Source organism: Microcebus murinus, chromosome 16 (assembly GCF_040939455.1).
Source record: "Microcebus murinus isolate Inina chromosome 16, M.murinus_Inina_mat1.0, whole genome shotgun sequence".
NCBI classification, from domain to species: Eukaryota; Metazoa; Chordata; class Mammalia; order Primates; family Cheirogaleidae; genus Microcebus; species Microcebus murinus.
The window spans coordinates 49222341-49236152 of NC_134119.1; the positions used below are offsets into that span (position 1 = coordinate 49222341).

The 13812-nt window shown below is 38.8% G+C and overlaps 1 protein-coding gene across 5 annotated transcripts in view; it reads right to left on the minus strand.

The window, feature by feature from the left end:
• The window catches only part of ADD1 (adducin 1), a 109615-nt gene that overhangs the window by 30816 nt on the left and 64987 nt on the right, over positions 1-13812 (minus strand). For all 5 annotated transcript variants that reach the window (XM_075992884.1, XM_075992883.1, XM_075992885.1 and 2 more), the window contains exons 3-4: positions 12641-12803; positions 4352-4503 (exon numbers count right to left, since the gene is read on the minus strand). In XM_075992884.1, the coding sequence (XP_075848999.1) occupies positions 4352-4503; positions 12641-12803 (315 nt within the window). The remainder of the gene's footprint in view (positions 1-4351; positions 4504-12640; positions 12804-13812) is intronic.

The window sequence follows — 13812 nt, forward strand, 5'->3', positions numbered from 1 at the left end:
TGGTCTCAAACTCCTGAGCTCAAATGATCCACCCGCCTCGGCCTCCCAGAGTGCTAGGGTCACAGGCATGAGCCACCACGCCTGACCTATTTAGTTATTTTTAATTGATATTTTAGTTTTCATATTTTTGCCCCTCCCCTAGTTTTCATGTTTTATATGGTCTTCATAATCATTTTTCATAGCATACAACATTCCCTCAAATTAATGTTGAATAACTGAGCCATTTCCTACCTATTACTAGATATTTAGATACTTAAAATATTTCATTATTATAAATAATGCTGTAATTAATGTATTTGTATATAACATCTTCTTCTTTGACTTATTTTCTTAAGATACATTTCAATTGTGAACTTCATAGATCTACATATTTTCATTTTAAAAAGCTTAAGATATTAAATTCTGAGTCTGAAGCAAAAAGGAGAGAGTTCAAAAATATGGATATCAATTAGAGAAGGACATTTCAAAGTAAGTTTCCTCAGCAGCGGTGCCTCTCCAGTGGACTAGTACCGTGTCTCTTCCCACACTACTACTGCCCCTTCTCTGTGCACGAGGATCGAGACTCTCCTCTCGCAGATCTTCAGATCACTCACTGAAAACCAAACACATCCCAACTCAGTACCTCTAGCAGATATCAATGTCAAGTCCCTGAACACAGCACACTGGTCACAAGGATAGGCTCCAGACACCACCTCAGAGGACTAGCATTCCTTGGAGTCCAAACTGAAGTGGAGCCAAGCACCTGCCAGGTTTTGTAGGTGTTAAGGGTTGACAGTTGTCCACTGACATCAGGATGGAAAGGCCCAGCCATCAGCTATGCATGACCAGGAGAGGAAGCCCGCCCTTTGTGCTAACTGGGCCACCCAGTCTTATGCCGCCCTCCACACAAAGCCTTCTCTAAATCCAATGCAATCTTAAAGATCTAATTCAGACAATCATTTCCAATACTCTTAACACCTGGTTAGCACTTTTAAATCCCTTTAGTAGAAAATCTCTATGACCCTCCTTCAAAGAAAGGGCAGAATGATCTGTTAGCACTTTTTTGTTGCACTGATACTGTTAATATTTACTTTTCCGTTAAATGTCTACAGATAACACCTAAATTGTAAACAAAAAATGGGTGTTATAATAGCTAAAAAATAAGCAAACAAAACAAAATAAAACAAAACCTTCCTTCATCAAAGATTCTCTAGTTCCAGTTTATAAGATATAAAAAATATGCTTGGTAACTTGCATTTCTTTGTACTCAATATTAAACAGATCACTTACAGAAGAGTAAACTATTTTTAACTCTACCAATTCCTAAACAATTAAAGGGTGAAAAACAAGCAATTCAAACTTATTTAAATAGCATTCACACTAGGACTAGTAGTAAATAGCATTTTAAAACCTACAAAGAATGTGAAGCCGTTATTAAAGCAAGAGATTTCATTGCCTATTATAGCTGTAACATTTTCATGGAACTAATTTTTAGGCAACCATTTAGCATTAAATCTCCACTAGAGCATTCTGTCAAGTATGCTTAGCCAAGAAGCCAGTAATTTTTCAGCAGACACCAGGAAAGGAGCTGGCACTTGTGCTAAGCTAACTGGACCCACAGGTCAAATATTAAAAGGAGGCCTGGAGCAGTGGCTCATGCCTGTAATCCCAGCACTTTGGAGATCAAAGGCACAGGATCACTTGTGGCCAGGAGTTCAAGACCAGCCTAGGCAACATAGCAAGATCTCATATTTACAAAAATAACTTTTTAAATGCTGGGCATGGTGGTACGTGCCTGTAGTCCCAGCTATTTGGGAGGCTGAAACAGGAGGATCACTTCAGCCCAGGAATTAGAGGCTGCGTGGGCTATGATTGCCCCACTCCAGCCTGGATGAGAGAGTGAGACCCTATTTCAAAAAAATAAAACAAAACTATCAAAACGCACTGGTGAGTTCTTGTACACAATTTTACAGAGGTAATTTCAGCTCAGCTGGAGATTTCATTCAGCCATTTACCCAACATGAGTTTATCACATGCCTGCTATATGCCAGGCATAGTTCCTGGTCCTGAGGCCACAGCAGGGACCACAACAGACTCTCCTCATGGAGCTTATATTCCTGCGGGCAGAGATGGAGTGAAGATTCAGAATGGATAACCCTAAATGCCACAGAGGAACAAAGCAGGGGTAACATTCTATACAGTATGACAGTGGGCAGCATGTACAAGCATGAATGACACGGTCAGGCTCACATGTCGAAAAGTGCTCTGATGTGGAAACATGGAGATCGGACAGAGGGAAGGCAACTCAGTATCTCTGACAGAGATATCAATGCCCAGAAGTACAATACGCTGATCACAGGGTGGGCTCCGACCACCACCTCAGAAGCTCTAGCATTCCTTCAAGTCCAGAATGCAGCTTAATTAAGCACTGTTGGTTATAAGCCCATGTATGGAAAAACTTAAATGTGTAAGTATGGAGAAAGATTTCAACAATCTAAAAACACTGTTAATATCGGATGCCTAAACCCAGAGATAGGAGTATTGGTAAGATGATAACTTTTTCTTTAGCTATCAGAATAAGGTACACTTGATCCAATAATTTAAAATATCCATGAAGAGAAATTAAATGAAAAAAACAGGAGAGTGGAACAAATTTTAAAACCAAAGAAGGAAGCAGTTCAAAGAAAAAAAGCTATCTCTAGGCTGGGCGCAGTGGCTCACGCCTATAATCCTAGCACTCTGGGAGGCTGAGGCAGGCGGATTGCTTGAGGTCAGGAGTTTGAAACCAGCCTGAGCGAGACCCCGTCTCTACTAAAAATAGAAAGAAATTAATTGACCAACTAAAAAATATATATACAAAAAATTAGCCGGGCATGGTGGCACATGCCTGTAGTCCCAGCTACTCTGGAGGCTGAAGCAGTAGGATTGCTTGAGCCCAGGAGACTCAGGTTGCTGTGAGCTTGGCTGATGACATGGCACTCACTCTAGCCTGGGCAACAAAGTGAGACTCTGTCTCAAAAAAAAAAACCAAACAAAAAAAGCTATCTCTACAAAAGAGTGAATAAGAAAAAGAAACCTGCAATGCATTAGGTTTCCTGAGAAGGCAGGAAGGGATGGAATTCCAAGCCAGGAGAGCTAAGTTCAGCCATAGGTAGGAGGCAGGAAATTGTAATCGGTGGCCAGGAGCACAAAATGGCTACAGGTGTAAGGGTTCCCATCTTTTCTGTGATGTGATGAGGTCATTTGCTGGGAGGAGAGCAGGAGTTTCAAGCACAGTAGAGAGGCTTAAATATTAGTGAGCTTGTGAGAGAGATGACCATTTAGTGCTGTGGGTCCGAGACTGGGGTTGTCAGTCTATGGAGAAAGCCAAAGGCTCTGTGGTGAGGCTTTCTGCAGCACAGTCTGGCTGCTCAGAAGCAGGGAAGGCTAGTGCAGGATCAGCACAGAGTGTTACTAAAACAACAGACCATGAAATACAAGCTGAGCAAAACCAGGAGTGAATAATGGGCTGATGGACTGGGATGAAGAAGGGACCATCCACAAGGGCAGGATTCATGTCATTCATTGATATAACCCCAGAGTTAGAACAGTGCTTGATACAGAGAAGGTAGAGACCCAGCAATATTTGTTATCAGAATGAACTGAAGAAGAGAGAGCTCCTGATCATGTTGAAAAATGGTTAAAATTGGAGCAGCTAAAGAAACAAGTGGTCAGAGTTGGAAAGAAAACATCTTCATTCTTAGGTTTTGTTTTTTGGGGTTTGTTTTTTTTTTGAGACAGAGTCTCGCTTTGTTGCACAGGCTAGAGTGAGTGCCATGGCGTCAGCCTAGCTCACAGCAACCTCAAACTCCTGGGCTCAAGCAATCCTCCTGCCTCAGCTTCCCAAGTAGCTGGGACTACAGGCACGCGCATCATGCCTGGCTAATTTTTTTCTATATATATTAGTTGGCCAATTAATTTCTTTCTATTTATAGTAGAGACGGGGGTCTCGCTCTTGCTCAGGCTGGTTTCGAACTCCTGACCTCAAGCAATCCACCCGCCTCGGCCTCCCAGAGTGCTAGGATTACAGGTGTGAGCCACCCCGCCCGGCCCATTCTTAGGTTTTTAAACCTAAAAAGAATTTTAGAAACTGCCTACAATTTGATAAACACCCATTTATTATGTTAGCATGCAAAAAAAAGAAATTTTAAAGAACTACTGTTCTCATAACTTCTAACCCAAACTGGCTAATTCTCAGATTTCTATACTCTGTAGACAGGAATCAGAAGAGGTTTTCCAAGGTTTACGGAAGCTCAGCTTACTAAATGGAAAGAGGTGGTGCCAGACACAAAATGTTTCATATCATCCAGTTACCAACTCATTTAATACTCACTGTGATATGATTGTAGATAAGCTGAGACCACCCAAAGAGATCTGCTAGTCTGTAAAATGCTGCCAATTTACATCGCAATAACTTCTCCCCTTTGTCATATGCAATCGAATCAGATCCTCTCAGGTCGTTCACAGGAGTCACCATGCCAAGACCTGAAATAAAGAAAAACAAAACTCAGCTGGGAACAGTGGCATGTGCCTATAGTCCCAGCTACCCAGGAGGCTGAGGTGGGAGGATCACTTGAAGCCAGGAGTTCAAGGCTGGGTATGCCATGATTGCACTTGTGAATAACTCTTACACTCTAGCATGGGCAACAAAGCAAGATCCCACTCTCTATTAAAAAAAAAAAAAAAAAAAAAAACACCTCAGGCTGGGCACAGTGGCTCTTGCCTGTAATCCCGGCCACTTGGGAGGCTGAGGTTAGAGGACTGCTTCAGCCCAGGAATTAAAAGTTACAGTGAGCTATGATCACTCTACTGCACTCCAACCTGGGCAACAGACCAAGACTCTGTCTCCAAAAATAAAGCCTGAAATATTAATATTTCTCATCAAATGTAAATCAAATAATAATGGTTCTGATAGTCATCTTCCACATTAGGCCATAAATTCTTGAAAACTTCAAAGACAATTTTATAAAGACCATGTTCTCCAACATTAATATAATTAACTTAGAAATCAATAGCAAAAATGCAGCCAAATTTGTGGGATGCAGTAAAGCATGCTTAAAAGGAAATTTACAGTAATAAACACATATATTAGGAAAAGAAAAAAGGTTTCTTAAAGGTTTTTAAAACAAAAGTTGGTTCTCTGAGAAGATTAAAAATAAATAAAAATAATAAAACAAGCCTTTCTCCAGAGACTTATCAACAAAAGAGAGGAGACAGAAATAACCCATATGAAGAAGTGGAGAAAGGACATTACTACATATCCTACAGACATTATAAGAATAATAAAGTGATAATATGAACTATGCCAGCCAATTTTTTTAACTTAGATAAAACAGACAAATTCTTTGAAAGATAACAAGCTACCAAAGTTCACTCCAGAAGAAATAGATATCCTGAATCCCCCTATTTCTATTAAGCTAAATTTACAGTTAAAAACATTCCCACAGGCCGGGCGCGGTGGCTCACGCCTGTAATCCTAGCTCTTGGGAGGCCGAGACGGGCGGATTGCTCAAGGTCAGGAGTTCAAAACCAGCCTGAGCAAGAGCAAGACCCCGTCTCTACTATAAATAGAAAGAAATTAATTGGCCAACTGATATATATATAAAAAAAAATTAGCCGGGCATGGTGGCGCATGCCTATAGTCCCAGCTACTCGGGAGGCTGAGGCAGAAGGATCGCTCGAGCCCAGGAGTTTGAGGTTGCTGTGAGCTAGGCTAACGCCACGGCACTCACTCTAGCCTGGGCAACAAAGCGAGACTCTGTCTCAAAAAAAAAAAAAAAAAAAAAATTCCCACAAAGAAAATTCTAGGCCCAGATGACTTAACTGTAAGTTCTGTCAAATATTTAGGGAAGAAATAATGCCACTTTTATATAAACTCTTCCAGAAAATTCCATATACTCTGTCAGGACACTTTCTAACTCATTCTATGAGGCCCAAGATTACCTTGATACCAAAATCACACGAAGATATTACAGTACAAGATATTACAAGAAAAAAACAGATCAATATCTCTCATGAATATAGACTAAAAATTAATGAAATTTTAGCAAATAATCCAGCAATATCTATATTTAAAAAATACATCATGACACTAGGATTTATCTCAAGAATGAAAGGTTGGTTCAGCATTCGAAAACCAATCAACATAATTCATCATATCAAACTAAAGGAAAAAAAGTGACCATTTTAATAGATGGAGAAGAAGCATTCCCCAAACTCAACATCAATTCAGGAAGAAAGCTTTCAACAAATTAGGAATAAAAGAGAACGTCTCTTGCAAGGCTGTGGAAACAGCCCAAGTGTCCATCAATCCAAGAATGGATTAATAAAATATGGTATATGTATACCATGGAGTACTATTCAGCTCTAAGAAACAATGGTGACATAGCACATCTTATATTTTCCTGGTTAGAGCTGGAACCCATCCTATTAAGTGAAGTTTCCCAAGAATGGAAAAACAAGCACCACATGTACTCACCAGCAAATTGGTATTAACTGAACAGCACCTAAGTGGTCACATAGGTACTACAGTAATAGGGTATTGGGCAGGTGGGAGGTGGGAGGGGGGCAGGTATATACATACATAATGAGTGAGATGTGCACCATCTAGGGGATGGTCATGATGGAGACTCAGACTTGTGGGGGGAGGGGAGAAAATGGGCATTTATTGAAACCTTAAAATCTGTACCCCCATAACATGCCGAAATAAAAAAAAAAAAAAAAAAAGAGAACGTCTCAACTTGATAAAGGGTATCTTAAAAAATCTACTACTGACATCAAGCATAATGATGAAAGACTGAAAACAATGAAAGGATGTAAATTCTTGCACTCTTACTGAATATGGCACTGAGGGTTCTAGCCAATGCAATAAGACAAGGACAAAAACACTGGAAAGGAAGAAAAAGTGTTTAACTGCATGACTCCACTTGTTCATAACATATTATCCTCTTTATATGTTACTATATTTGATTCATTCATTCATTTTAGAAATAGAGTCTCGCCTGCTGCACAGCGGCAGTGCAGTGGCATGATCATAGCTCACTGTAACCTTGAACTCCTAGGCTCAGGCAATCCTCCCGAGTAGCTAGGACTACAGATATGTGCTACCATACTCAGCTAATTTAAAAAAAATTTTTTTGTAGAGACAGAGTCTCATTATGTTGACCAGGCTGGTCTCGAACTCGTGGCTTCAAATGATCCTTCTGCCTCAGCCTCCCAAAGTGCTAGGATTACAGGGGTGAGCCACCATGGTTGGCCCAGATTTTTAATTTTTAAAAATTGTTTTTTAGAAGATTTTCAGAAGACAGTGGAAGTGGCAGCATAGTTTTTGGATCTTCCTAAATCCCTCTCCCAACCTTGACAAAAAAATAACAAGAATCCGTGCGAGGTGGTTTGTGCCTGTAGTCCCAGCTACATGAAGGCTGAAGTGGGCAGATTACTTGAGCCCAGGAGTTCAAGGTTATAGTATGCTACAATCAGCCTGTGAATAGCCAGTGCACTCCAGCCTGAGGGACATAGCAAGACTCCATCTCTTTAATCTTTATTTTTACAATATATTTTAAAAAATTAACAAGAGCAACTAGGGTCTAGCTGTGGCTTTAGCTAAAACAAAAACTCAAGGATAACACCCACAACAAAACTAACAAGGTAGACCCACAAAACTGAAAATATAAGGGGGTAGAGATAACAAAGGTAGAGTGAGTGGTATCATCGTCTGCGTAGGAGGACACTGAGAAAAGCCACACATCATTTCAGACTTGAGATTCCCCAAAGAACCAACAAGAACTCACTGGAAAGCCAGAGGGTCAACCTGAGAACAGGAGCTGAAACCAAGAAGAGTTCTGCACACTTTAATCTTTACAAATTCGCCAAACTAACCATCCAAAACTTGCTTCAAGGCAAAGTCTCACACTGAGAAATTTGTGGAAATTGGAATCCAAACGGTAGCACAGGACTAGCAAGAAAAGGAAACAAGAGGTCCAGATAACAGCAAAGGAAAAGAACAGAACCAGTTTTATTTTAAAAGCTGCCATATTGTTAACACTTCGCAAAAACAACAGAAGAGGGGACCCTAAAGCAATTACATTAGAAAAGCTTTCCTGAACCGGCCTCCTTCATGAAAACTAATTTCATATAAAAATGAACAGGAAAATATTATGATCAAATACCATACAAAAATTATGACAAGAAAATAATGACAATAACATCCCTACAGATAACAAAAGCAGAAAAGACATATCTACAAAATAGATGAAAACTATAACCTATTATTTCACAACAATTTTTTCCTTTTTTTTTACAAAGTAGCTATGTATATTAGTCATATTTCACAATTCAAAAGCATTAACAAAATAAGATATGAAAAAACATTATATAGAATTAGAAAAATTCAGAAATGAAGTACTAGAACATAAAAGTAATTAGAGGCTAGGTGTGGTATATACTCCTGTATTCTCAGCACTCTGGGAAGCTGAGGCAGGAGGATTGCTTGAGGCCAGGAATTCAAGGTTACATTGAGCTGTGATCATGCCACTGTACCCCAAGCTTGGGTTAACAGAGTGAGACCCTGTCTCTAAAAAAAATTAAAAATACTAAACTAGGCTGGGCGTGGTGGCTCACTCCTATAATCCTAGCACTTTAGGAGGCCGAGGCAGGCAGATCGTTTGAGCTCAGGAGTTCGAGACCAGCCTGAGCAAGAGCAAGACCCCATCTCTACTAAAAAAAATAGAAAGAAATTAGCTGGATAACTTAAAAAAAAAAAAAATATATATATATATATATTTGCCAGGCATGGTAGTGCATGCCTATAGTCCCAGCTACTTGGGAGGCTGAGGCAGGAGGATCGCTTGAGCCTAGGAGTTTGAGGTTGCTGTGAGCTTGGCTGACGTCACAGCACTCTAGCCTGGGCAACAGAGTGAGACTTTGTCTCAAAGAAAAAACCAAAACCTAAACTAGAAGTTATATAAGAAGATAAAAAACACAACAGATAACATATAAGAGAAAGGAAAGTGAGAATTAAGCTACTAATGATAGCACTAAATGAGTGTTATAAGGTGGGGAAATAATACCATGTGACAGTATGTGCTCTGGTGACATAAAAGCTCAACCATTTTAAAACATGAGGAGAGAATGGGGAAATAATATAGTATTAGTAAATTATTAGTATTGTGTGTAGTAATTTGGGAAAAAACAAATGAGTAACTATGTAGTATTACGGTTTTGTCATTCCGAGTGTCTTTGAGAACCAGAATTTGGTGTGAAAGGAAGGAGAACAAACATTAGACAAATGTGGTTTAGTAAAAAACCCTTGGCACAAAATTTTAATTGGAAGTCTTAGTATAAACTCATGAAGTAATATGTATTTCCTACTTCCATACACAAAAAAGGCCTAGAAAGAATAACCAACCCAGCAGCAATGAGCATTCCTAGTACCCAAACTAAAATTCCACTTCCCACAAAAAGAAATCAAGGATTCTTAGAGAAATGGCTGATGCCAGACCTAGAAGAGGAAATGTACAAAATGAGTCTAGAACATTTCTCCATGGGAGATAGCAAGGAGGCTACACAAACTACTAAGCTTAGGAGTCAACCTGAAAAGGCTCCCATTTGTCAAAAATGGAACAATTTGAGCATCAAAAAGGATAGTAACTGCAATGACTTAATACACATTAACTATATTTAAATCTATGAAATCAAATGATACTAAAAAATACAAACTAATTGGTCACCTTTGAAGAATAATTGGAAACCAATTCATTATTTTGAAAAAAGGATCCTGCCTTTCCTATATGACTGAGTAACCAAAAGAGTTGAGGGCAAGTTTCCTCTTATGGAAATATTTAAGCTAATAAATAAAGAAGGAATGATGTCATTAAAATATCATCATCTTGGAATCCTTATTAAGTTACTAGATCTAGGCATCGAGCATCAGTGGCTGCTAACACCACAAAAAGAAGCAAACAGTTTATGTGCCTCCTGACAGAACACAGTATTTCCTACAAAGTAGTCTTGCCAAAAAACTGAACCAAATGATGGTCAAGCTTCTAGAACCAAGTGCCAACTTACTGTAAATACAGAAGACAAACAGAACATTCTAGCAGCACCATGCAAATAGAATTAGCAAAATTCAGACTCTAGGAAACTCTATAAGTTAACAAATCTATTTTCTTCCAATTTAAAATATAAGGGGAAAAAAGAACAATGGGGGGATAACTTCTGGTTTAGAAAAGGTTTAAGAGATATTAAGTAAAAATAGACAAAATTAAGCCATAATATTTAGGGATGATTATTTTGGTAATAAAACTATAAAGAAAAGCAGGGCATGAATACTATACAAGTCAAGACAGTGGTTCTCAGCCTGAGCAAGAGTGAGAACACATTTCTACTAAAAATGGAAAAATTAGCTGGGTGTCATGGTACATGCCTGTAGTCCCAGCTACTCAGGAGGCCACGGCAGGAAGATCGCTTGAGTCCAGGAGTTTGAGGTTGCAGTGAGCTATGATGATGCCCCTGTACTCTACCCAGGACCATAGAGCAAGACTCTGTCTCCAAAAAAAAAACAACACAATGGTTGCTTCTAAGAGGTATAGCAATAGGGTGGGGGGAGGAATAGGACAAGGGACTGATAAACCTTTATTTTTTTTGAGAAAGGGTCTCACTCTGTTGCCCTGGCTAGAGTGCAGCATCATCAGAGCTCACTGCAACCTCAAACTCCTGGGTTCAAGCGATGCTCCTGCCTCACACTCCTCAGTAGGGACTACAGGTACAGGTACATGCCCAGCTAATTTTTCTATTTTTTTATAGAGACAGGTAAAACTTTTATCTCTTGGCATGGGTGGTGATTATAATTGTATTCATTGTGAAATTATTCATAAGTTATACATCATTTGGTCTATGCTGTTTTCTGTATGTAAGTTACATTTTACAAAAAAAGTTAAAAATTCATTTTTAAATTCTTACTTTTAGGAAATAAACTATTAGATACAACTAAGACTAATTAGATTTCTTCCTTCCACCTCTTCTTTCATCCTTTTTTTGTGTGTGGCATTACTGAAATAAAATTTTCTTATCTCTGCTTAGAAGACAATGTACAAGTGAAATGCATTCTTTTATTATCTCCTATCATATGTCACTGAAATCCATTAAGAATCCACATGAGCCGGGCGTGGTGGTTCACGCCTGTAATCCTAGCACTCTGGGAGGCCAAGGCGGGCAGATTGCTCGAGGTCAGGAGTTCAAAACCAGCCTGAGCAAGAACAAGACCCTGTCTCTACTATAAAATAGAAATAAATTAATTGGCCAACTAATATATATATAGAAAAAATTAGCCGGGCAGGGTGGTGCATGCCTGTAGTCCCAGCTACTCGGGAGGCTGAGGCAGGAGGATTGCTTGAACCCAGGAGTTTGAGGTTGCTGTGAGCTAAGCTGATGCCACGGCACTCACTCTAGCCTGGGCAACAAAGTGAGACCCTGTCTCAAAAAAAAAAAAGAATCCACATGAAAACCTTACTGGCAGCCATTTGATTTCAGGATGAAGGTTTCAGTTAGTAAATTAAATGTGATTTTTAATACTCTGTAGACATTAATTATATATCACATCTGGTGAATGTCAGTCAACATCTAAGGAAGATCGAGGAAAACAGCAAATGTCAGGTGATCTAATGGAAACCAACTTTGACTATCCAACCAGACCCATCGGTGACTGATCCAGGACACAACACAACAGGTCAGATTAGATGATGCTCAAGCCACCCTGGGCTCCACCTTGTCATGTTAACACAAATTCAATAGCCACGGCAAACCTCCACCCTTGCACAGCTAAGCGTTCTTTGCTCACGTTCACCCATCCAACATTTTTTCATCTGGCTTTTCTTTCCGAATGTTTCTGTTTCTCACTAGTTTTCAAGCAGTAGTGAAGATGGTAGGTAAGAAATGCTGGTGGGTATGAACTGTTGGTCTGATTGAAATGAATTCAAGCAAAATTGATGTGCTACTCCCAAGCATTATGTCTGATTATTTTATTTTGTTTGTTTGTTTGTTTGTTTGTTTATTTGGGGGACAGAGTCTGTCATTCTGTTGCCCCAGCTAGAGTGCTATGACATCAGCCTAGCTCACAACAACCTCAATCTCCTGGGCTCAAGCAATCCTTTTGCCTCAGCCTCTCAAGTAGCTAGAACTATAGGCATGTGCCACCATGCCTGGCTAATTTTTTCTATTTTTGGTAGAGACAGGGTCTCACTCTTGCTCAGGCTGGTCTCGAACTCCTGAGCTCAAAGGATCTGCCCGCCTCAGCCTCCCAGAGTGCTAGGATTACAGGAGTGAGCCACCGTGCCCGGCCCTGATTAGTTTATTTTAATTCACAAAAGGCCTGAGAAGCCACATAAAAAGTCATCTGCCTTGGAAATAATAGAGTCTCACTGACTTATAAAAAAGGAGCCCTCTACATTCAAGACATTTTTAGATTTGCAGCCTATCTTTTACTATAACTAAAACACATTAACTTTAAAAATACTCAACTCTATGTATTAGACAGTTGCGTGCCCATGTATTTCACATGAGCAATCTTCAAGAAATTTTACCTGGGAAATTGCAGAGCATATATAAAAAGTCAAGAACTACTCACTCATGTTTAAGGCAGCCATCCCTCCTTGTGGAGCTGCTGGGTAGACATTCGGTACATTCGTGGTCATAAAATCTGCAATCTGCTGTAATGCCAATAGGCCTGTGGGATTCTTCCCCTTCTTAAATTGTTCCTGTATCATTGATTCCAGTTCTTCACAGAAAGCCTAATAAAAGGCATATTAAAACAGTGAGAAACCATTTCTTTTTTATTCCTTGGGGTGTTGGGAGATAGAAGAAGCTACTGTAAAGACTAATTTTTTGTTTTCATCCAGTGTTAAACAGGCAAGTGGATATTCTCATACATTACTGTTGGGAGTATGAACACATACATTCTTTTCTGGAAAGTAATTTAACAATACAAACACTTAAAAATGTTAAGAGGAATTCTATTCCTAGGAATTTATTTTAAGGAAATAACCAGAATATGCTAAAAGATTTATTCATTAGGATGTTCATTCCAGAATTACTGATAAAAGGAAAAAAATCCCACATTTTACAGAACAGAGGATTGACTAAATGTACTGGGCATTCTATGCATGTATTCAACACGAACTCCTCCCCCAAAATTAAATGGCATAAAATTGCTGTTGATATATTCCTGAGTAAAAAATGCTACAAAGTAATATAAACAGTTTTTTGTAAGAGTAAATTACTTATCTAAGAATAGAAAAAGATTAAAAGTAAATACATCAAGATATTAATTATAATTCTCTTAGTGGCAGAAATATTAATAACTTTCATATTCTAATTTGTGTTTTTCAGTATTTTCTTCAAAATACTTTTCAAATTACTTTTTAAAAGTGAAAAAGGGAACCCTATAAAACATCCATCTTTTATCAAATAATCCTAAATTAGGCAAAAGAAGTCCAATTGGATTGATGGAGATTATAATATAAAGTCACTATTGCAAAAATAAAGATAATTTTTAGTTTCCCCAAACTGTCCTAAAATAATTTTTTCACATATCAAATAAAGAAATACATATCTCCTTGTCAAATAGCTTTAAGTGATCTCTAATATGAAAATACGGGCTCACTGGATGATGATCCATGTCTGATTATACTTGTTCCAGGACTCTGGATGATTCCATATTAAACTTTTTCCTAGTTTTCCATTGCTTGAGTTGAAAAGATATCGCAGGATATTACCAAGGGACAGTCTAAGTATACCTAT